The 25,936-nt window shown below is 37.9% G+C and overlaps 1 protein-coding gene across 8 annotated transcripts in view; it reads right to left on the bottom strand.

Moving 5' to 3' along the window:
* Nucleotides 1-25,936, bottom strand: part of robo1 (roundabout, axon guidance receptor, homolog 1 (Drosophila)) — a 366,932-nt gene that overhangs the window by 13,942 nt on the left and 327,054 nt on the right. For all 8 annotated transcript variants that reach the window (XM_058080084.2, XM_058080085.2, XM_058080086.2 and 5 more), the window contains 12 exons: nucleotides 25,444-25,643; nucleotides 21,504-21,585; nucleotides 21,238-21,406; nucleotides 19,326-19,492; nucleotides 19,131-19,252; nucleotides 15,754-15,985; nucleotides 13,989-14,110; nucleotides 12,227-12,398; nucleotides 9,298-9,498; nucleotides 6,708-6,734; nucleotides 5,200-5,242; nucleotides 2,908-3,062 (listed from right to left, as the gene is read on the bottom strand). In XM_058080084.2, coding sequence (XP_057936067.2) covers nucleotides 2,908-3,062; nucleotides 5,200-5,242; nucleotides 6,708-6,734; nucleotides 9,298-9,498; nucleotides 12,227-12,398; nucleotides 13,989-14,110; nucleotides 15,754-15,985; nucleotides 19,131-19,252; nucleotides 19,326-19,492; nucleotides 21,238-21,406; nucleotides 21,504-21,585; nucleotides 25,444-25,643 — 1,692 coding nt within the window. The remainder of the gene's footprint in view (nucleotides 1-2,907; nucleotides 3,063-5,199; nucleotides 5,243-6,707; nucleotides 6,735-9,297; nucleotides 9,499-12,226; nucleotides 12,399-13,988; nucleotides 14,111-15,753; nucleotides 15,986-19,130; nucleotides 19,253-19,325; nucleotides 19,493-21,237; nucleotides 21,407-21,503; nucleotides 21,586-25,443; nucleotides 25,644-25,936) is intronic.

The following is a 25,936-nucleotide window of genomic DNA, read 5'->3' as shown; positions in this document are numbered from 1 at the left end:
AAATTAAGATATTTGAGAACAGTGGAATGTTTTATCAGAGCTTTCCTTGTAGAAAATCGAAACCAAAGCAAAGTTTCATTATTTTTCAATTTTTCAAAATTCATTTTTCTGTTTTTAATAAATGCGTTTTTTTGTTTTTTTGTGGCCCAGTCTCGCCCAGACCCTAGCTCCAGTGGCCCCCAAGTAAATTGAGTTTGAGACCCCTGATTATAAGATCAGATGTGACATTACAATAATAAATGTAAATAAAAATATAATTTTATTATAAATATATGTATATATGTTGCTCATAAAGATTAATTTTGATATAATTTTCTCACAATTTAGGACTTTATTACCGTTGTTGTATGTCAGCACTTTAGTTTACTATCATTGGGGCACATTACATTTATTCATGCCATTTTTTTAATGCTATCTTATAATTTAAATTTCACAATAGATCATTAACATATTTTTACCATTACATAAATAAAACACTGAAATGAATGTATGTATGTATTATTTGAAAAAAAAATGTTTTAGCCTCAATTTAGCATGTTATGAAAATAAATGACGCAATATTGTGTCAATGAACAACTAAATGAACAAAAAAAGTAAAGTTACAATACAGCTTGAATAAGTTGTTTTAAATGTTGTATTATAAGATCAGATGGGACATCACAATAACACTGAAATGAATGTATGTATGTATTATTTGAAAAAAAAATGTTTCAACATTTACTGATTGTGGGATACATTCTGGCTGCTTTGGTGATTTTAGCTCCCACTCAGGTAACCAAAAATGGTTCCTAATGAGTTTTTTTTTTTTTACCATTGTGGCCCCCACACTTGTTTTTTCCATGTCTTTCAGTCAAGCAAGCGACACAGGTGGTACTGCATGACAGCAACCTCGAGCGGGCGCCATCTTGGCTACCCGCCCACCTAGTGGCGAGCATGTCTGCGCTCATTGAGAAGGACGGAGCCTCATGTCTGTATCAAAGACACGGGGATCGGGCACTGCTCCACTGACACATCCAATTTTCCCTGGCTCATAAAATATTCAAATCCTCCGGCAGCGACGAAAGGCAGCCTTGCGGTAAATACAGAGAGGACGTCTGCTGGCGGCGGGCGCGCCGTCACAACCTCCCAGCAGCGCCACACTTCAAAAGGCGGATGTGTGGAAACCAATAAAGGGGACGTTTATTACCGTTACTTTGCTCTGTCACCTAGGCAGTCATCCTGTTAATGTGGATATGCATGCACACACACACACATGCAGGGTACACACACACACACACACACACACACACACATGCAGGGTGCGACCTGTTACTTTCTGCACAACATGTCACTGCATGTCCGCTTGGTCACTTCAAGCTCACACAAAGAACACAAAATGAAACGTTGAAAGCTGGTCCCACATTGGACTGATATTATGGGCTGCCCCTTAAAGGCGCAGTGTTCCTATACTGGTCGGACAGCAGTCCAAGTTTACAAAATGAGACCAAAAACACTTATTTTGTTCCTATATGTGTGTCTGTGTATACAGTAAAGTCTCGTTATATCGATATCAGTTATAACGAATTACTACTTATTACGATACTATTTTCATTTCCCGGCAAATTTCTAGTCTTTTATGATATAATTAGCTCCGTTAGTACGATACCCGGTTATTATGATAATCCGGTTACTAGGATGCCCTTTTCATCTCCCGCCAACCAATTTGGTCTGCTTATATCGATACAAAAGCAGCTTAAATCAATCTTTGCTTAAGGATTTCAATACCAAAAAAGAAGACGGCGAACGGCTGCTTCCAGTCAACTTTATTTTTCACACTTCCACCACCAGAGCGCAGCACACACACCGATTCCCGCACTTCCTGGTTCACAGGTCATGCTCAACCCGCCCCACATAGCTGGCCATTGGTATTGAAATCCTTAAGCAAAGATTGATTTAAGCTGATTTAAGTGCATTATTGCCCACTTTTAATGCAGTTCGGCGCAGGATCGGATATATGGATAGTCCGGTTATATCGGTATTTTTTCCGACTCCCGAGAATATCGATATAACGAGACTATTTATTAGGGCCAATTTTACCCTTTAATGGACTGCAATGCCGAGTTTTGATTGACAATAATTCTGTGAAACTACAAGGTTATTATTGTGATTGTAGAATAATGTAAATCACAATAATAATTTACAATTTTACCACATTATTAATGACGTAAGCCATTCTCCATCTATTTTATCTTGTGTTTGCCCATTTAAACACTTGTTTAGCTAACTGCTTTTAGCTGACATGTTCATTGAAACCCAAAGAGGTGATGATGCAACCACACAATAGAAGAGATCATGTGTAGCGCTGTATTTCAACACATGCTATGTTCACAGACACACACTGTTCAGTTCCAAATGTGAAAATTGTAAACAGTTCATGGTGTTATATTTGTAAATAAATTGCCATTTTCATATAAAACAACCATTTTTTGTGTTTTTTATGTTGTGGCATAAAATAAAATATTTTTAAGTGGTACCATTGAGAGAAACAAAGAAAACTACCCAAAACTGTCATTTGTATTCCGAGGCCACCGTCTACAGCCGTTCTTAAATTGGTGCGCACCCAAGAGGAAACAATATCAGCAGCTAGAACAACAGTATGGAAAATAAGCGTCGCAATTAGATTAGTCTTGTCGACGTGGACGCCCCCTCTTTCTCGGTTATTTCCGTGCCTGCAAAAATGTCTCGTTGTGCCTCGGAGAAATCAAACACACCGGCAGCCGGCTCTTAATCTTAATATTTCCTTTCTGCAGGTTGGGCGGAACGCTCTGGGGAGCTAACCCAGATATGGCATCTTACTTCCAGCCTTATCTCTGCACTCATTGCACACTTTAAGTGTTGTGTTGTGTTGTGTTGTGTTGTGTTGCGTACCGGGTCGGCTGTACGTAGCAAGGTTGCTGTCGCTGTTGCCGTTGCCTGCAGCGCAGCAGTTGATACTGCAGTTGTTGTGGTTGGAGCAGGAGTTGGGCCAGGTGTCGGCCAGCCAGGGTTGCGTGGCCGACTCCCCCATGTTGAGTAAGCCGGGCCTGCGCGTGCAAATGAAAGGGTTAACACAACAACACAATAGCGTTGATGTCAACGGAGCTGCAGGAACATCTTACTGACAGAGAAGATTATGTGGAGTTTATTCATCCAGGGACTGACAAGAGGGAAACTAGAAATCCGGATTTAGTATTTTTGTGTCATATGGACACACACACACACAAACACACACACTTGGGATACAAAAATCCCTGCTAAACAGATTGTGTGTGCTCGACTTGCCCAAAGCCGACAACCCTTTCCCTGAGCCGCCCGGATTAGACAAGCAGATAAAACTCACTTCCACTGTTGCTAACTAAATGTACAGTCCAAATCATGAACCCTGAACGCACCACCTCCACCCCACGCTCTTGAACACATCTCTCAGTGTTTGCTTGTTTGCATTTTACTTGCACTAAAGATCTGCCACTGAGTTCACGCAGCTTTGCACAAGCCTTGACCTGCACTGTTTGTCTTCCTTTTAGATGTTGTGTACCATTCAGCCATATAAAGAGACCGCGTGTGTGTGTGTGTGTGTGTGTGTGTGTGAGCGAGAGATAGAGAGAGAGAGGGAAAAAAGAGAGAGAGAAACAGCATTTTGCAGCAATGCCACGGCGCAGCCTTGTGGTAGCGTGCAGCTCTTCACGCTACGGTAAAAAGGTTGACGGTTCCTAGCAGGGCTTTCTTTGTTCCTGTAAGTGTCACATATACTGGAAGGTGACTTGACAGCCTGCCTTGTTCCACACCCTTTTTTTGCTGCATTAGAAAGCTAAGCACGCCCTCTAGTGTACAGGCAAGGCAATTGCACCGGCCCAGCCCTTTTTCCAATGCTCAGTTTCTTTTTGTCTCCACCCAGGAGGCGACTTGATGGATTTACTTAGTTAATAATACAAAAAAAATGTTGTTGTTACATTTTCACACCGTGCATGTCAGATCATTATGTTGGATATATTACATAAAAATAAAAATATATGCATATTTAAAAATCATCCAAATCAAATCAATCAAAATCAAAATGTTTTTATCTGTGTTTATTTTTTATTGTGCTTGTACAATGATCATATAATTTTGGGGGAAGACAGTGAATCATTTATTTATTTTATATATTTTATATTTTTATATTACATTTTTGTTCATTTCAGTCCTACTGTTTAAAATTATTTTTGTCTTTGAGGGGCATTTAATAGATTTTTAAAATTTTCTATTTAAACTATTAGGGAAAAAAAGTCACATTTTTATTTATTATTTTTAATTTTAATATTGAATTCCTGTTTTTCAATGTGCATTTTTATTTTTTTATATTTTTTACATTTATATTAAATGATATACTTTTGGTGAGTATTTTTTTGCATTTTTTAATATTTAATTTACTTATTGTTTTATCTTGACCTAATAATGCATTGGAAAGCTTTCATTTCCACGGCTTGTTGTGTTGAGTATGGTGAGTTTTTTATTGTGCTTGTACTATGATTATATAATTTTGGGGTAATACAGTGAATTATTTATTTATTTTATATTTTAACATTTTTATATTGCATTTTTGTTCATTTCAGTTCTACTGTTTAACATTATTTTTGTTTTTGAGGGGCATTTAATAGATTTTTTACATTTTCTATTTAAACTATTAGGGAAAAAAGTCACAGTTTTATTTATTATTTTTTATTTTAATATTGAATTCCTGTTTTTCAATGTGCATTTTTATTTTTTTATTTTTTTACATTTATATTAAATGATATACTTTTGGTGAATATTTTTTTGTATTTTTTAATATTTAATTTACTTATTGTTTTATCTTGACCTAATAATGCATTTACATGTTGGAAAGCTTTCATTTCCAAGGCTTGTTATTGAGTATGGTGAGTTTCCGAGGCTCACAGGAAGTCTTTTTGGGGTGCAATCATACCCACTTTGTTTCAAACTTCTGTTTTTACCACATTTTTGTATCAAATGCTATTTTTTATCATTAGGTTCTACTTATTTTAAAGGCATTGTTTTACAATGACTGTAAATGTGGCTGCTGCAACAACAGAGCAATCTCCCGCCAAAGATCAATAAAGTACTTCGGTCTGCTTAGCACCATTCAAGACTGTTTATGCGTTTGGTACTTCAAGTCTATTTAAAACACACAGAACAAGTCGGTACCTTCCAGCGCTGCTCACTCCTTCCCCACCTCTCTGGTAAGCCACTGGAAAGAGAAGAGATCATTGAGATCACTGTTGGTATATTTGTATGCATGAAGTTGCATTTGAGGCACCATTTTGGCTATGTCACACACACACACATACACACACACACATGCACACACACGCACACACACAGGAAGCTGTACTGTAAGAGGCTTATGAAGAACAGAAATGCAGAGCTCTTTGCTTGTTGAGTTTTGGCTTCGGTGCATTTAAAAATGTAAAAGCTCTCCCATGTGTGGGGGCGAGATAAAGTTCAAAACTTTAATTAGAATCTCAAAAACTGGTAGAAATGAATTTAGTTTCTGCACAGGGCAGGTTGAAAGTGTGAGAATATGGTTTTGGCGCTGGAATTATGATTGTTGTTGTTTTCATTGCTGAACTTTGCAGCTATTAAAATGATTGCGCTGTCAGATTTTGGCTGCGAGGCAAACCAAAGGACCGTAAACATCATTTAACGCCACCGCCTTAAACACACCTTCACAGCGGAACCTCTTAAGGACAGTTGACCTCGGGTTCAAATATACCACAGGAAAAAAAGACAATAATGAGTTGCCATGTCTAGCTCTATTTTTAGCTCTTAACTAGCATTTTAGCATTGTTCAAGTGTAAAAGTAAGCTAAGCGATGCTAATATTGAAACTTAAAAACGATAAAACACTACAATAAAATCAGTCTGGACTTGAGTGACCAAGTAGTATTGTGCTGCACATATACCTCATGCATGTAAATTTTAAAGTGTACAAATAAGCTCACCAGTGCTACATTAAACGTAAAAAAAATTACAAAAAAATTATAATAAAAAATAAATAAATAAAATAAAAAAAATTACAAAAAATTAAAAAAATTAAAAAATTAAAAAATTAAAAAATTAAAAAATTAAAAAATTAAAAAATTAAAAAATTAAAAAATTAAAAAATTAAAAAAAATTTACAAATTTTAAAAAATAAACTATATTAGGAAAGCAGGAAGTGAACAAATGTTACTGATTGTAAAAGTACCAGATGGAGGGGTAGGATTTAATAAGCTTTGCTTCTTCCTACTCCTTTTGGGATGCACTCAATTGTAATCTGATGTATGTTCAAATGAAATAAAACCATTACCATTACCATTACCATTACCATTACCATTACCATTACCATTACCATTACCATTACCATTACCATTACATTAGCTGGAGTGATAATGCCAACTTTCATTTCTCGGAAAAAGTTGCTAAAACTTCAAAAAACAAAATGCAGATGTTTGACTTTTGATGGTTTGAGTTTTTGTACTATCCAGGTACATTTCTGTCACACTTGAAATATTCCACAGCGCCTCCACTTAGGATGTTGGTGTCCTTTAAAATCGCATCTGCGGTTGCTGGCAGCCATTTCATTAAGTTAGCGCGTGCTTTAACGGCTTCTCGACTAATCTACGAGATGATTGGATGGATGCATTTAGGGGTGTGCAAAGCTTGAGTGCTTACCTGTTGGTGTGAAGGTGAAGGACGGCACTGTGAGGGGAGAATACTCTTCAATTAATATGCACAATAATAACATTGTTCAGTATTTTAATATACAGTAAATGACTAAAATGTTAAAAAAAACATCCACTTTAGCACGTTATTGTTGTTTTATAACATTTAAAGTGGAATATTGTAAGTGGAATATGCACTACATCATATGGAAAGCTGTTTTTGCCCTGAATGACAGGTCGCCAAAATATTCAAAATCACAATAATAAAGCATTAAATGAATACCTCTCTGACAGTGTCAATCAATTGTATTATTATCTTTGAAAAGGCAGGATTTCAGTAATCCTCAGACCCCCCCACTGAGACAAATTACCCCACTTGGTCAGAGAAGGGGCCTAAATGCATCAAGTTTCTGAAGCTCCAAGCTGCTCAGTTACAATTTCTCACCCGCTGCTTTGAACTTTGAGACTTAAATTGCTGCGGTAGTGTTGATGCAACACTGCGGGGGGGCCTCCAGGCGGCGCTGTGCCAAGAGAGACGTCTGATGAGGCCATGTTTACAATTAATGCCGCGCCGAGTGTGGGAAACATTACTTTATAAACTCAATCGGTCTGTTTTTTTTTCGACACAAAATTGCTTCAATACTATTGAACTGTTTTGGCTGTTGAGTCATGACACTTAAGCCGCACTTATTGCTTTATAAAGTCATCTGTTACATCCACCACGGCGACAATGTCCTAGCTTAGCCCGTCTCACCCGGAGCGCCGTGCTTCACATGGCTGCAATTAAACTCTTCTGCAAACACTCTCAACCGGCAGTATAGAGCGAGGCCTCGTGCACAAGGAGAAGGAAGAGTGGGAGGAAGGAACACGAGAACACGACCTCGGCCCACGCTTCTGTCCGTCATCTTTATCGTTCTGATGCATAAAGAATACATTTGCTCAAACTTTGGGTCTTGATAGTCCAAAAAGGTGTTTCCAGCTTGTTGAAAGGCACTTTAAAATAAATTATGTTCTTATTATTGTTTTGATTATTAATATTTTTAAATTAAATTCTATCATTAATTATTTTTAAAAATATATAGGTTTGACAATTAATATTTTTAAATTAAATTATATTATTAATTATTTTGAAAAATATATTAATTCCCCTAATAAAATGTTTTAACTGTATTATAATGTTCTTTAAGTTATGATTGGTGAAAATGCTAACAATTTTCCAACTTTGCAACATTTATTTATATATTTTAATTATTTTCAATTATAATAATTTTAACAATCAATTATACAAGCCTTCTGGATACCAAATAACACCCCTATAGTCACCTTTACACACATATTACTTAAAAAAGTAGGCATAATTTATGAAAAGTAAGCCATGTAACACATAAATAAGACTCGTCTCTATGTGTTGCTGTTCATGTGTTCCGGTGCTAAAGATGAGTTGAGGAAGTGAGATCGGGTGTAGGTTACGTCCGTATCAGTAGCCCGTGTTGGGGATTATTGTGCCTGTTGTGAGATAATTCAAAACTGTTGCTTGTGTGTTTCATTATTATCAACATTCCTGACACCTAGTGAAAAGTGTGGAATACTGCATAGCATCAGACTGTCTTTGAATGCAACTTCTGAATGCCTTATATTTGTATTTTTGGATGTATAATCATTTTTAAGCATGAAAATATTCAAACTTAGCAAAAAAAACCAAAACAAACAAAAATAACATACAATGTACTTAAATACGCATTAAAAAAAAACAACCAATTGACATATTTTGGAAAAACCGTGATAAAGTGTGAAAAAATTGAAAGTGTGAAGAGGGACTACTGTATAGCATATGTGCATAAAATAGGTGCACTAAAACAGTTATCCTCCCTATCCGTGTGGAAGTGGTCAGTTTTTGGCTATTTAAGTTGAAAGGAAATAACTTGAAGGCTACCGTTTAGGTCGCTAGCTCTCTAGTTTGCGAGTTAGCATGTGTCTCAAGACCCTGCAGTTGCGCAATATGTTGTAAATAAAAAGAGTATAAATGTGACTATAGTCGTGTTTTGTCATGTCTACAGGGCTCTAATAATGCTTTGTTCATTTTAATCTGAAAAAAATCATTTGTCTACCCACCAACTATATGTGGTTTCTTAAGTTTTTATTATTTGCCGTTTTATTATTATTATTATATTTATCTATTACTGATTGATTGATTTTCTTTATTCTTGATTTGTTTATTTATTTTTCATCTTATTTTGTGTAGAAAAATAAAAAGTAAGATATTTGAGAACAGTGGAATGTTTTATCAGAGCTTTTATTGTAGAAAATTGGAACCAAAGCGAAGTTTTTTTAATTTTTTTGTTTTTAATAAATGCGTTTTTTTTTTTTTTTGGAAAACCTGATGCGGCCCAGTCTCACCCAGACCTAGCTCCAGTGGCCCCCAAGTAAATTGAGTTTGAGACCCTTGCTCTAAAAGGTAGCTTCCTAAAGAAAGGCTGGATGAGTTAGCACTTGCTAACTCACTTGCCTGGCATGTAAATAAAGTGTTGTTTGGGGAAGATTTATATGAGATCAAAACGAAGGCCAGGATGAATAGAAGTATGACATGACAACATACTGACCTTTGCGAATGCCGGCGTAGCTGCTGGAGAGGCCGTTCCTCTTCTTCCTGTGTCGGTAGAGCCAGATGCTGAAGACTAAGAGGATGATCCAACACGCCGTCCCGATGCCGGCTATGAAGGCCGGTTGCTTCACCACATCGGAGATCTGCTGGGACAGAGGGTTCTGGCCGTCCACTGCCTCCGTCATGCGGCCTGATGAGTCTGAGAAGATACGCCACACGAGAATTGGCAAAGTTCAAAGGATAAATGATATCATACAAACTCTGTTAAAGGGGACCTATTATCCTTTTTCACTTTTCTGACCAATAAATGTAGATAGAATGTTGTATTCTTGTGTCAAACCATGCCAAAGTTTCAAATAATCAGGTTTACATATTTGGAAGTGAGCCCTGAAAGAAGTTTAGGATGGCTCAAAACGCTCGGTTTCAAAAGGCGTGGTATAACTGATCCTTTGTGATGTCACAGAGGGGGGACTTCCTTATTTGGAAGCACTTTGGGTGTGTGACCAATTACCGTGGGTGGAATAAATTAAAATCTAAAGGAAAACAAACTCCATACAAGGGGTTGAAAAATGCTTCAAAATGCTAACTAAAGCTAGAATACCGACTGTCAATGCAGTGCTGTCAGGGCCAGCAAAACCTTCTCTGCTGGCCAAAACATTATCAAAAGCAGAAACCTACATTTACAACCTTGATTCTAGTATTTGTTTCATGAAGTTGTATACATTTATTTCCAAATGTAATTATCTTCATATGCTAGCATTGCATGGTTCAAAACGCTTGGTTTCAAAGGGCGTGGTATAACTGCTCCTTTGTGATGTCACAGAAGCGCGGACTTCCGTATATGGTTCATAGTTAGGAAGCACTGTGGCCAATCACAGCAGAGTGGGCATGCTCGGAGGCGGGCCCTGGGTGGAATAAACTAAAACCGACCTTTTTGGAAGGAAGCACAACTCAAAGGAAATATTGCTGGAATAGGTGCAGATTCTGGAAAATCCAAATGTTTTCTGTGCGGGTTATTGTGTGTAGCTGCTCTATAGAAGACCACAACTCAATACAAAGGGTCTAAAAATGACCAAATTAGGTCCCCTTGTGAGCCAACATGGAAGCTTCATGGAATCGTGGATGACTTCAACAAATCCTCAAACGTACACACTTCAGTAATTAGCATGGCGCGACTTCCCGGAGGCGGATTCACAAAGCATCATCTCCATGTCTGCTAACAACAACAGTACGCCCTCGGTCTGGTTTTACTCAATTTGTCTTCCACATGAAAGACAAAGCTGCTTCACTCCCGCCGTGCTCAATATATTCCTCTCTCCGACTCGGGACTTTCATGTTTCATGCCGATTCTATTTTAATTGGAAAAAGCTCCTTCATATGTTGCTCTTCTTGGACTGTACTAGTGTCAAATCACAGACGCTCCACACCCCACTTGTTTGGTCGTCCTCCCCTGAGGCATCTTGTTCCACACCCGGTGTCGAAACATGACAACAATCAACGCAGGAGGAAATGGTGTCAGTCACGGAAGAAGATGCTTCACGGTGTCGTTCAGTCATACGCACTAACAAGCATGTTTCGCCATGCCTTGGTGTCGGCGTAGATTAGACACGGGACAGGCATGATTCATTCACAACATGGTCATTGTAAAAAAAAAAAAAGGGGGGGTCAAAGAAAAAAATAAAAATTGCAAAATTTGCATATATATATAAGTATATATAATAATTATAATTATTATTATTATAATTATAATTATTATAATCATAATTATTAATAATTATTATTATGGAAGAATTAAGGAATTTATGGGAGAATAAATTAACTGGAATGTTTTTTGTAACCTCAGATTGTGCAATAACTATGTGAAAAAAACGTTTAAAAATATTTCTTAAAAACTATAAAAAAAACAAAATTTAAATTAAATTAATAATAAAATATTGGTTAAAATAATCACTGTGACTTCTGTTGTCCACATAAAAATGAATAAAGGCTAAATAAAATAAAAATACCTAATTTGCAAAAAAAATAAATATACATTATTCAATATAATTATTTACAGAATGTTGTGACTTAATTACATTTTTCTGTTGTCCACATAAAAATGAATAAAGACTAAATAAAATAAAAATACCTAATTCACAAAAAAATTAAATATACATTATTCAATATAATTATTTACAGAATGTTGTGACTTAATGACATTCTTCTGTTGTCCACATAAAAATGAATAAAGACTAAATAAAATAAAAATAAATTTGCAAAAAATTAAATATACATAAATTCAATATAATTATTTAATATAATAAGTAATATGTTATTTATGTTTAATTTCATGTATCATTTAAAAAATAAATTATTTTTATTCAAATTAATAATATATATGCATATATATTATATATACTGTACATTATATATACAACAACCCTCCCAAATTTGACAAATAAAAATAAAAATGTTAAAAAAACAGCTAAAAAAATAAAAACTATATATTTCCAAAAATTAAAAAAAAAAAAAAGCAGATTTCCCTTGCAAATACCCCAAATATTTACCATCAATTGTCTGCCCCATTTGTAACGTGTGTTGGATCAGGTAGTAAGGAAAGTAGACCATTTATGAACCAGGAAAATATTGTAGCACACCTTATCATATTTATAATGATAATTGATCATTAATCAACAATCTAGGGATTGGATTAAAGCCATTTTGCACAATTATAATCTTCCACATTAGTGGGAAAAAGTATTTTTTGCTCCCATTGCACCAAGCAAGGTCCATCAAGGTATGCTTGGATGAGTTTGCTGCGGAAGAATAAACACTAGAACAGAGATGGTGACCTCTGACCTCACAAAAGACCAAATCCCTCCATGCGCACCCCAGCACCTCGTCTACGTGTCTCAATGCTTTTATCACATGTTGTCTTTTCTACTCACCAAGTTGGAAGTAAGTGACGTCGCTCTTGACCCCTGGACCCGCCCCCGTGCTGGCAGCCACCTCCACGCTGTAGCGGATCCCCGGAGCCAGACTGGGAATGAGCACGGAAAAGGTGGAGCCGTCCACGGTGCGGTTGATGTGGTACCTGCTCTCGTTCCCCAAGCACCAAATCTGCCACCATGGAGAAAGACGCATTAGGAAGGAGAAGAACCACATCCATCACGGAGGCTGCTACCGTTAATTGGGCCGAGTCTCAGCAGGAAGTGCGTGTCGCGTTACACGGCTGAGGTCGGAATGGATTCTAAAAACATGACTTTATGTTTTCCAGGCGGCGTGAACAAAAGGTTAGTATTAAGTGAGGTAGCCATAACATGTCTCGCTGGAGCCTTAAACTCACGGAAAACAAATAGGGATCAGTAATCAGGCCCAAAAGCCAATTAGACCTGCTTGTAGGAGCTGTCACTCCAGGGAGAGGTGGCGGGCGTGCTCTCCTGGCAGGCAAAAAGCAGGGCCACACAGACAACCACACATACTACGTTTGTACAAAAAAATACGTTTGTACAAATAAAGGCTATTATTGGTTAAAAAAGGCAACACTTTAATTATTACACTCTGTAAAAAATAACACCTTAAAGAGACATAAGACAGTCAAAAGTGAACATTTTAACGACAGCAAAGCATGCTGGGAAAGCATGCTGTAAACTCTTTGTATTGATGCGTATGTAGTAGCTTTTGCCTGGACATCCATCCATCCATGTTCACGGGGGTCATGGGAATTCTGTATTTGAGCGGGGTGCACCCTGGACTGGTGGCCAGCCAATCACAGGGCACATATAGACAAACAACCATTCACACTCACATTCATACCTATGGACAATTTGGAGTGGCCAATTAACCTAGCATGTTTTTGGAATGTGGGAGGAAACCGGAGTACCCGGGGAGAACATGCAAACTCCACACAGAGATGCCCGAGCAGGGAATCAAACCCGGGTCTCCGAGCTGCATAACCGACATGCTAACCACTTCACCAACGTGCAGATACATCAAGAAAATGTCCATCCACACGAGTGAAGTATACAAAAAGACACATTTCCCCAACCTGAAAACAGGGGTGCAATATATTGGTATGTTCCAATCCCAGCAGGGGTCATGTCCAGTTTGACACCCCTGCACTGAAGAGTTCTATTCATTCATATTAATATCTTGCTACCCTACACTGTATTATTTTTAATATTTAAATCAAATATATTATCATATATATTCAAATCAGAGCACATTGTGCACATTGTCATAATACATAACTCTAATAATAATAATTTGTATTTCACAAAGAAAAAATATTTATAAATGAAACAATTTTCTTGATTTTTAGTACATTTTCTTGTTTTTGTTCAATTTATGTCCAATTTGTTTTACTTAATATCTAAGATTTTTGTAGTTTTGTCATCTAAACTGCTTCACTGTTCATGAATATGGCATTCAGTTGCTACGAGTTCCACTAGGTGGCAGTATTTCACAGCATTCCGCCTTTCCTTTAGTAAGCTCCACCTGCGTTCTGCTGTCTTTGAGTGTCTGGCACACAGAAAGGTAACTCTCCTCCGGGAATTTATTTCCATGTCTGTGCAATGTCTCCACCGCTGTTATCTGACTCTGTCGCATACCTCTTTTCTTTTGTTTATTCTGTCTCCTCTTTGTGTCTTTGTGTACACGACACATCCCACTTGCTCAACCTGAGATAGATTTTTTTTTCTTTTTTGTTACCTTGTATTCCTGGACCACCCCATTCTGTTTCTCCTCAGGAGGGGGTTGCCAGGAGACCAAGATGGCAGTGCCATTGTCACCGCTCTCTGTCACTGTAACCTCACGGGGCGGTGCACTGGGGGCTGACGTGGGGGGAGACAAAGGAGAAAAAAACATATATTATACACATTTACCCTGAATAGTGAGTCGTGGTGCCAGACAACAAAGGAATAATCGTAGTGAGGATGCTGGAGTTTTTTTGTGTATGATGGTGTACTCACACTCGTGTTGCTCCAATATCCTTAACATTGTGGATGATTTGTGGCATAGATTTTGACTTTTGAGTACAGTAATCCCTCATTTATCGCGATTATTGGTTACTTACGGGATTCCTTTTTATAAATCAAATATTTCATAGTTAGAACATAGAAAACCTCTTTGTGACTCTCTAAATATATATATTTTTTAACATTAGAGCCCTCTAGACATGAAATAGCACCCCTAGAGTCCCATTAAGACTCATATTACCCAGTATAATAAACATTGGAGGAAATAACAACCATAGAAAATCTCCTTGTGACTCTCTAAATATAGATGTTTTTTAACGTTAGAGCCCTCTAGACATTAAATAACACCCCTAGAGTCCCATTAAGACTCATATTACCCAGTATAATAAACATAGGAGAAAATAACGACCATAGAAAATCTCTTTGTGACTCTCTAAATATATATATTTTTTAACATTAGAGCCCTCTTGACATGAAATAACACCCCTAGAGTCCCATTAAGACTCATATTACCCATTATAAAAAACATAGGAGGAAATAACGACCAAACAAAATCTCTTTGTGACTATCTAAATATATATATATATTTTAACATTAGAGCCCTCTAGACATGAAATAACACCCCTAGAGTCCCATTAAGACTCATATAACCCAGTATAATAAACACAGGAGGAAAAAACGACCATAGAAAATCTCTTTGGGACTCTTTAAAGATATATATTTTTAACATTAGAGCCCTCTAGACACGAATAACACCCCTAGAGTCCCATTAAGAGCTCTCTAGACATGAAATAGCACCCCTAGAGTCCCATTAAGACTCATATCACCCAGTATAATAAACATACGAGGAAATAACACATATGAGACGTAAATATAGACTCACACGTGTAAGCATTGTGAGAGTTGTTGTAGCTATTGTGTCATTGTAACATTACTGACACCTAGTGACCAGTGCAGAGTACTACTTGTAATCACATCACCTTTGAATGCCTTACATTTGCATTTGAGGTAATGTTTTTATTTAGCTGTGAAACGGATGAATGTAAGGTAAAAGACGTACACATCGTGACTGGGTGAAGTGAAAACGAGCATTTTTCCCTCGCTGCTGCCAAGAGAGCCTAACGTTTGCGGCGATCAAAGGAGGAAAAAGATCAAAATGTAAAGCAGTAAACACTGCCGGCATATTTTTCTCGACAGTCTGCTGCAGATTAAAATGTGCAGCGACGTGCCTAGCTAGCGCCACACCCTATGTGTTGTATGTGAGCTTCCATAGGGCCCTTTTTAAAGCGCTCAACCTCCCACACTAGCATGCTTGAATGTTGCACATTTCACCATAAACCCCCCCTGCACCCCCCCCCTCGTCTGCGCCTGGTGTGAACAGCTGTTGTCTGCTCGCACACATGCAAGCTGTGCATATAAAATAGTGTAAACATGAAAACACGCGTGCACACATGCAAGCGTTAAAGCGCTAAAGCACACACTTTCACACACACACACACCTTCCTCGAGGGTTCTGCCGATTTTGACGTCGCTGTCGGTGCCCTGGAATTCGTTGAAGAAGGGCCGGACTTTGAACTCATACGTGACACCTTTGCGCAGCTGCGGCACGACGGCGGTGTCTTCGCTGGGCGTGCGCACCTCGAATACGGCCCAGTCGCTGCGTTGCTGCCCTTCCGGCGAAGGGCGGTACATGACCTTGTAACCCTGGATGTACTGCGACTGCTGCTCCACCTAGTGGACGGAACAGGAATAAAGCATGACACTGATGCCTAAGGGGGCGGAGTTACAGGGCACTCCAACTATTGGTTGACAGAGAAACGTACATTAGGGTTGCAAATTCAGATATCAACATTGCATCGCGACTAATATCAAAACACGTTTCCTGCATGACTTTTCTTACTTTTACCGTAGTTTATCGTAATTTGTTGAAAATAAGTCGGAAGACGCGCTAACAAACAAAAGAAGACCCGTCAGTTTCTAGTTTCTAGCATGGGTGTGTTTCTATTCGTCATTTCTTCATCATCTTCGAATTTTGCAATGGTTATGATTAATCTCGGGCGGCACGGCGGACTAGTGGTTAGCACGCAGACCTCACAGCTAGGAGACCAGGGTTCAATTCCACAATCCCACATTCCAAAAACATGCTAGGTTAATTGGCCACTCCAAATTGTCCATAGGTATGAATGTGAGTGTGAATGGTTGTTTGTCTATATGTGCCCTGTGATTGGCTGGCCACCAGTCCAGGGTGTACCCCGCCTCTCGCCCAAAGACAGCTGGGATAGGCTCCAGCACCCCCGCGACCCTCGTGAGGAAAAAGCGGTAGAAAATGAATGAATGAATGAATACTACAAAGAGTACCTGAAATCGTCCTAGAAATACTACCTGATGATACCGTCAACGGTAAATAGGGACTAAGCCAGAGTTATTCTAGCTAGCAATCTAAACTGCATGATGGGAAAATAGCTTCAGGGTGAAAAAAGAAACTTTTTGCACAGTAGCATCCCGAAACCGCAATGCGACTGCGAGACCAGTGCACCTAAGAGTCTGTCGGTCCATATGCCAACTTGTCACGCGACCATCCACGTCTGCATTGCTTGTTTCCAACGGGCCCGTCAATGCACCGCTTTGGCATTTTGGAGCTGTGCAGCCATTTGCACAAACCGCACTATGATGAGGTCATTGGCCAGAGGTTCCTCCAAGTCTGGAGCTGGTTAAAGAAGGATCAGGCTCCCAGAGCGGCATACTCTCCGATGCACTGTGCTGATTCAAGTCAAGGGAGTTCTTTTTTTGTGCAGCAACTTGAGATATGTTTCATTGTAAGGCAAGTCGTTGTGTTAGTTTAATTAAAGTAGCTTTATGATCAGCAGTTACCACCGGGCTAATATCCTCGTAAGCCCCGGTGGAAGGTTTGCAGAGCTGCTTTTAAAACATGCTATCCTGTAAAATAAGCTGCCAGCTCAGGTGGTTATGATTAGCTGGAAAGCACAAAATAAAGGAACACATAAAACCAATAAAGCCTACAATGGAAAAAGATTTAGCTCCGAGAAACGTGGGAATTGCGGTGCTAGAATGTCGAGTCTGGAGCGTTCTGTCTTCATGTTCCTGTTTATGGAGTACATGTATGGTCTTTTCTTCGGAATACACCTGAATTGGACTTGGATTTGACAAAACCATCAAAGATCGCAACCGGACTTCGACATCAATGAGTCTTGACTTGACTCTGATGACTTGGAAATTCCAGTATACATAATAACTGACATAATAATAACTAAATTAGGAAGGTACGGAATACGAGGTTTAGTTCTGAACTGGGTCAAAAGCTACTTAGCTGACAGGAAGCAATACGTACAGCTAGGAGAATACACATCTGCAAGTTCATATATTATGTGCGGAGTTCCCCAGGGGTCAATGCTGGGACCAAAATTGTTCAACTTGTACATTAATGATATCTACAAAGTAACAAAAGATTTAAAGCTGGTATTATTTGCGGATGATACCACTGTTTTTTGTTCCGGTGGGAGTACAGACGAAATCATTAGAAAGGTCAGAGAAGAAATGCTCACACGAAAAAGATGGTTTGATAATAATAGATTGTCCTTGAACCTAAATAAAACTAAAATCATGCTGTTTGCTAACAGCAGAAAGGACACGTACCAGCAAATACAAATAGACGGTGTAGACATTGAAAGGGTGAAGGAAAATACATTTCTGGGGATCACAATAGATGAAAATATGAGCTGGAAACCTCATATTACAAATATACAACATAAGGTGGCCAGAAATATTTCAATATTGAACAAAGCAAAATTTGTTCTCAATCCGAAATCACTCCACACTCTTTATTGCTCTCTGGTTCTACCATATCTTACTTATTGTGTGGAAATATGGGCTAATAACTATAAAAGCAATCTTCACTCGCTAAATGTACTGCAAAAAAGGTCAGTAAGGATAATTCATAATGCCGCAAAAATAAAAATAAAAATAAAAATAAAAATAAAAATAAAAATAAAAATAAAAATAAAAATAAAAATAAAAATAAAAATAAAAATAAAAACTATTTTAGGAAAGCAGGAAGTGAACAAATGTAACAGTTACTGATTGTAAAAGTACCAGATGGAGGGGTAGGATTTAATAAGCTTTGCTTCTTCCTACTCCTTTTGGACATGTGGAACTGGGAACTGATTATGGGATGCACTCAATTGTAATCTGATGCATGTTCAAATGAAATTAAACCATTACCATTACCAAATAGTTGACATTTTCAGTATTGTGTAAAAAAGACGCGGTGGTCTCGTGGTTAGCATGTTGGCCACACAGTCCAGAGATCCGTGAAGAATGTTAGGTTATGTTTGTTAGTCCATCTATTCTACTATTCTTCTACTATTAACAAAGTGGGACTTAATGTTTGGAAACAATGTGCAACAAAATTCTGAGCTTTTTTTAGGCAGGTGTAAGGTTCTTCTCCTTGTTCTCCGCCTTTAACATCTGCAAGCCATTTCCACTTCGGAGTTGGCCACCTCCTCCTTCTCACCAATATTACTTTAGCAGCTGTCGGCTGTTTTCAATGTGAGAGGGCACAGACTGGCAGACGGCGGTACGGTAACCCCCACTGGAGGTTTTTTAAGGTGGCTCATTCTGCAGATCATAGCTCAAACGCTAAAGCCAGACGGACTCTCAAAGCGCTTGTTCTGTGCTCTGGTAGCTGGCTGCTGTCCGCAACGTCCTTCCTGTGCGAGCTGCCAGGACATTAGCACTTTAGCTCGGCTCAGCGCTCTGACAAATTGACCGTCGGCACATAATTTCATGAAGCTCTGAACCCACTGTGGCGGTGACCCGTGTGACTGAATGTGTGCGTGGGGCTGAAAGTCACACCCACCGTCCACTGCACCCTGATGGAGGACGATGACAGGATGGTGGGATTGTGCAGGTGGATGACAACCTCCCCCAATTCTCTCTGGATCTGACGGTGGTCCACGCCCTGACTGGTTGGAGGGATATCTGCATGGAAGCAATATTAGTCTCAAACTATTTGGTGTGGGGGGGTTAGCAAGAGGCAGAAGGCTGTTCTTACCCTGTGTTTTCACAGCATCGGTGATTGGACTGGGGTCGCTGAGTCCATAGGCATTGGCTGCCCGCACTAAGAAGAGGTAGACGGCGCTGGGCTTCAAGCCCTTCAACACAAAGGATTCTGTTTTCACGTGCTCCGCCAGAGTCTGCCAGCTGCTCCCTGATGCGTGACTGTGGACGCAGCACAAATAGATGAAGATCACATTCATTCTGTAACGGCTGGAACCTATCCCAGCTGATTTTAGAGCGTTGAAAGCCAACTTATATAATGGACAGCTTACCGGTGAATTTAAAAGAAATGTAACCCACTTCAACTACATCATCGGTGGGGAGGGAGAACCCACAGATTCAGGACCGGGTCTTGTAATTTTGGTCCATTTTGACTAAATGAGGTTTGTATATGCAAAATTAGCAGCTGTTACAAATAAAAACTTGGAAAATCCATGTTGGAATGTTGAAATATCTTCGGATTCAGGACCGGATCTTGTAATTTTGGACCATTTTGACTAAATGAGGTTTGTCTATGCAAAATTAGCAGTTTTTACAAATAAAAAGAAGCTTAATCAAGATGTGATCCAGATTGCACAAATTGGGGAACTTGGGAAATCCATGTTGGAATGTTTCAATATCCTCGGATTCAGGACCGGATCTTATAATTTTGGACCATTTTGACAAAATGAGGTTTGTCTATGCAAAATTAGCAGTTTTTACAAATAAAAAGAAGCTTAATCAAGATGTGATCCAGATTGCACATATGGCAGAACTTGGAAAATCCGTGTTGGAATGTTGAAATATCCTCGGATTCAGGACCGGATCTTGTAATTTTGGACCATTTTGACTAAATGAGGTTCGTATATGCAAAATTAGCAGCTGTTACAAATAAAAACTTGGAAAATCCATGTTGGAATGTTGAAATATCTTCGGATTCAGGACCGGATCTTGAAATTTTGGACCATTTTGACAAAATGAGGTTCGTCTATGCAAAATTATCAGCTGTTGCAAATAAAAAGAAGCTTAATCAAGATGAGATCCAGATTGCACATATGCACAACTTGGAATATCCGTGTTGGAATGTTGAAATATCCTTGGATTCAGGATCGGATCTTGTAATTTTGGAACATTTTGACTAAATGAGGTTCGTATATGCAAAATTAGCAGGTGTTACAATTAAAAAGAAGCTTAATCAAGATGTGATCCAGATTGCACTTATGGCAGAACTTGAAAAATCCATGTTGGAATGTTGAAATATCTTCGGATCCAGGCTGGATCTTGTAAATTTGGACCATTTTGACAAAATGAGGCACATATATTTGAAATTATCAGCTGTTACAAATAAAAAGAAGCTTAATCAAGATGAGATCCAGATTGCACATATGCACAATTTGGAAAATCCATGTTGGAATGTTGAAATATCCTTGGATTCAGGACCGGATCTTGTAATTTTGGACAATTTTGACTAAATGAGGTTCGTATATGAAAAATTATCAGCTGTTACAAATAAAAAGAAGCTTAATCAAGACGTGATCCAGATTGCACATATGGCAGAACTTGGAAAATCCGTGTTGGAATGTTGAAATCTCTTCAGATCAGGTTGTAATCATTTTGCTATGATCAGATTACATTGTTTTCTTTTGGAATCTGACGTGAATCTAGATTTGGATTAAACATAAGCCCCCACTTTTTAAAGATCCTAGATTGCAGTCATTCGAGCATTCGCCCCCTTTCCCGGTCACTGTTCTGCACAAAAGGTGCTGACCGGAATTGTGTGAAATAGACATCCTGCCAGTACTACGGAGATAGTATCAGAGCTGTAGCAGGGGTGGGAAGATGTTGACTTATATTAAAGGCCCTTGTGGAATCCCTTTGTGAAAAAACTTTACTAATTCTTCAAGCGAGAGAAGTTTGAGCCTTGGCACCTGAAAGCTTCTATGATGTAGGATGTGGGCGTGGCTCCAGCATTGAGGTTCGGCTTCCAGGAAAGCGTGACAGAAGTCCGGGTAACATCCGTGACCTCGGGTCTGGAGGGGGCACTAGGTATCAGGTTTGGGTCAGTGGGCCTGTTTGGCTGGACTTGAATTCCAAACTCTGGATGGAGGAAAATCAAATCAGTTTATTGGCATTCTCAATTCCACCCCTCTTCCCGAACACTAAATATGTGTCACAAAACCATGTGATCTTTCACCTTGGACTTCTAAATGTGCCTTCCACGAGGCCTCCCCGCCAGGCGTCGAGGCGATGCAGGTGTAGGCGCCGGAGTCACTCAGCTGGAAGAAAACGACATTTGTACAAATCAAAATGATGCGTTAACATCTGCCAGCGTTTCCCGTCGTGTTCAGCACCTTCCTTTTCTCCTTCAGCAGCATCTCTGCCATGCGTTTATTGACATTGTGACAGTGTGTGGCAGGCAGCTGGCTTTGCCTCATCATCACGACATCATTTCTTACAGCGCAGACACCAAATAACTTCTTCCGTATCTACTTCCCATCCCCACTGAACAGATGTGACTTGATGTGATGAAGGAGCAAAACACAGCAGTTACTTCCATTAGCTTCATTTTTTATGATGCCTTATGGCTGAGTTTATTAACTAAGAGAAGCCAAAGTCACAATGGGACTCTAATATGTAATGGGATCTGCATTCCCTTTATGGTTGTAGCTGAGGGGCTCTTACATGACGCTGTTTTGAAGTCAATGGTGTCCTTTTGGCTGTTTGTTTATACGCAGCAATGTGGTTTCAGAGCCTGTATGCACAAAATTCCATTTTGAAAAAAAAAAAGTAAATACATATTCTTTATATATTACTACAGTATGAAGCAAATTAATGAATATATAAATAAATATGACACCAAGAAAATATATAAAAAACTATAATAAAACTATATTATAAAATAAATAAATACATACATGACTTCATACACAAATAATTACAACAAAATAATCACAAATGCAGTATATTTTTTTCACAGAATTATACAACATAAATAAAATAAACACAATCGATGCATTTAAATAGCATAAACTATAACAAAAACATACACAAAAATCAATTTTGCTGCATTGGCTCTAATGGGAAAAAAGTAAATAAATATTCTTTATATATTAGTACAGTATGAAGCAAATTAATGAATATTATAAATAAATATGACACAAATAAAACACATAAAAAATAATATATAATATAATATATATATAATATAATAAAACTACATTATAAAATAAATAAATACATACATGACTTCATACACAAATAATTACAACAAAATAATCACAAATGCAGTATATTCCGCAAAATTTTTCAGCATTTTTTTTCAACATAAATAAAATCAACACATTTAAATAGCATAAATTATAACAAAAACATTTCAAATGCACTACAGTAATCCCTCATTTATCACGGTTGATTGGTTCTAGACCCTACTGTGATAAGTGAAAATATTTTCGTAGTTACAGCCTACAAAATCTGTTTCTACATTATTATATTATATTATATTATATTATATTATATTATATTATATTATATTATATTATATTATATTATATTATATTATATTATATTATATTATATTATATTATATTATATTATATTATATTATATTATATTATATTATATTATATTATTCTAATATAATAGACATGATAAGAGAAAATAAGACATATAAAGCATATATAAGACATCCACACATGTTAGAATTGGGAGAGTTCCTTGTTGTTCCTTTTTTGCTTCCAGTTTCTGTACAGTACTTCCTATGGCGGTTATTGTAACATCAATGTAACATTACTGACACCTAGTGACCAGTGTCTTTGAATGCGGCTTCCGAATGCCTTATATTTGTCTTTTAGTTCATTGAGCCATTTCAATGCTTGAAAATGCTTAATTTAGGGAAAATAATAGTTCATTATGCATATTTTTGGATTAACATTTTTTTTGACTGTGGCAGTTAATATATTTTTGAAAAATGGTGATAAAGTGAAGCAGGAAAATTTAATGTGTGAGGGATTACTGTATATTGTGCACAATTTTTTTTACACAAATATGCTATTGATCTACAAAAAGCACAACTAGCAAGAGTCAACATGTAGCGGTGAGAGTGGCTCACATAAATAATGGCATTGTAGGAGGAATACTGCATCATAAAGTCATGGCTGCCGGGCAAAACAATACATGATTTGTGTGTGTGTGTGTGTGTGTGTGTGTGTGTGTGTGTTATGCCCTCAACCCACGGGGTGCGTATACCACTCAGAGAAACCGCATGAATAAAATCAATTACCTCATACGTCAAACCATCTTCATGAAAACACCATCCAAGAGAAATGACACCTTCATTAATAGAAAGTGTTAGGCTAGTTTCCGCACTTACGGTATATAAGTGCTATTTGGGCTGCCACCAACGCGCCCCAGCCCCCCCTCTCACCACAGGTCCAATCACACTGCAATCTTGTCTAACCACAAGACATGCCAGCAGTCATCAGAACGCCACAAACTGACGTGAACTCTAACCCTGTGACGCCGCCGTCTTTGTGTGTGTGTGTGTGTGTGTGTGTGTGTTTCACGTATGCTCTCTCACACACAACAGTTTCACACAAAAGACTCCACGCTAGCTGACTGACAGTGAGTGCAGAGTCAAGCCCGCGACGATTGAGCGGCAGCCCGCTGAGGCTGCTGCTGGCAGGGAACACGTGTTATTTGCAAACCTGGGGGGATTTTCCCAGCGTGTCATGGAGGTGAGACACATGTTTGAGATGTTTGGGGGTTTTTTTGTGATATATTGTGACAAGGGTTGTCAATTGGAGAATGTTATTATTGACCCAAAATACAAAAAAGAGAGCTCTTCTTATATTTCAGGTCTAGAGATAAATACAGGTGGTGGTTACCAAAGCTTTTCTTCCTTTCATTCACATGTAAGCCAGCTAGATATGATGGTAATTCTAAGATCCAGTAAAAGTAATTCATCAAACAACTATGGAGTACTAAGCAATATAATGGTAATGGTTTAATTTCATTTGAACATGCATCAGATTACAATTGAGTGCATCCCATAATCAGTTCCCAGTTCCACATGTCCAAAAGGAGTAGGAAGAAGCAAAGCTGTTACATTTGTTCACTTCCTGCTTTCCTAATGTAGTTATTTTTATTTTTATTTTTATTTTTATTTTTATTTTTATTTTTATTTTTATTTTTATTTTTATTTTTATTTTTATTTTTATTTTTATTTTTATTTTTATTTTTGTTTTTATTTTTATTTTTATTTTTATTTATGTTTTTTTATTATTTTTTTTATTTTTTATTTTTTGTCACATACCGAATTGCATAGAGAAATATTGGATGACATTTTTAGGTAATATTATTTTATTATTTTTAGCCTTATGCATTATTTTAGCTGTTTGAAGATGAACTATATCAGCAAGTTGAAGTATTTGTGATTTTAGAAATAAGGAGTTAGTATGTTCTCTGTAGGCGGCATTATGAATTATCCTTACTGACCTTTTTTGCAGTACATTTAGCCAGTGAAGATTGCTTTTATAGTTATTAGCCCATATTTCCACACAATAAGTAAGATATGGTAGAACCAGAGAGCAATAAAGAGTGTGGAGTGATTTCTGATTGAGAACAAATTTTGCTTTGTTCAATATTGAAATATTTCTGGCCACCTTATGTTGTATATTTGTAATATGAGGTTTCCAGCTCATATTTTCAGAAATGTATTTTCCTTCACCCTTTCAATGTCTACACCGTCTATTTGTATTTGCTGGTGCATATTTTTTTTTTTTTTCATTGAAAAACAAGTTTTGTCTTAAAAACTTAAACTGGTCTTGAAAAAGTGTTTTCGTCCTATATTCAGGTCATTTATAAATGTATAAATATCAACTGGTCCACTAAACTAAACAAAATGACATGGAACTATAGAACAAAAACAGCTCAATCATAGCACTACTATAAAAAATGGGCACCTCCAGTCTACTGGTTTTTGTTATAGGAGCACATCAAAGCAGCTAAACCATCCGTCTCAAGGTACTGTACTGAGATGCTACCTTGGCCAGCCTGGGGAACCTCACTCCATCCAGTTTAGGCAGCAAACAACCTGATATATTGAATAATTGTACCAATTCCCGCTGTTGCCTCACCTTAGCGTAGCGTATCTGCAGCGCACCCGTGTCCAGCTGCTTGACTCGAGAGTCGTGGGTGGACACCAACACTCCGTCCTTTCTCCACAGAATGGTGGGACTGCCTGATGCCACGCAGGTGAGGACCACCGTGCCGTCCACCGCCACCGTCTGATTGGTCGGTCCCTGGCGGATAACCGGCGGAGGGCGGTCTGACACGACTGCACCAAGAAAAAGAAATAAAAGGAATGGAGTAATTATGGTAATGGTAATGGTTTAATTTCATTTGAACATGCATCAGATTACAATTGAGTGCATCCCATAATCAGTTCCCAGTTCCACATGTCCAAAAGGAGTAGGAAGAAGCAAAGCTTATTAAATCCTACACCTCCATCTTGTACTTTTACAATCAGTAATTGTTACATTTGTTCACTTCCTGCTTTCCTAATATAATTTATTTTTATTTTTATTTTTATTTTTATTTTTATTTTTATTTTTATTTTTATTTTTATTT

The sequence above is a fragment of the Doryrhamphus excisus genome, linkage group LG8 (genome assembly GCF_037039965.1).
Source record: "Doryrhamphus excisus strain RoL-2023G ecotype Guam linkage group LG8, RoL_Dexc_Guam_v1.1, whole genome shotgun sequence".
NCBI classification, from domain to species: Eukaryota; Metazoa; Chordata; class Actinopteri; order Syngnathiformes; family Syngnathidae; genus Doryrhamphus; species Doryrhamphus excisus.
This window is presented reverse-complemented; position numbering and strand designations above follow the sequence as displayed.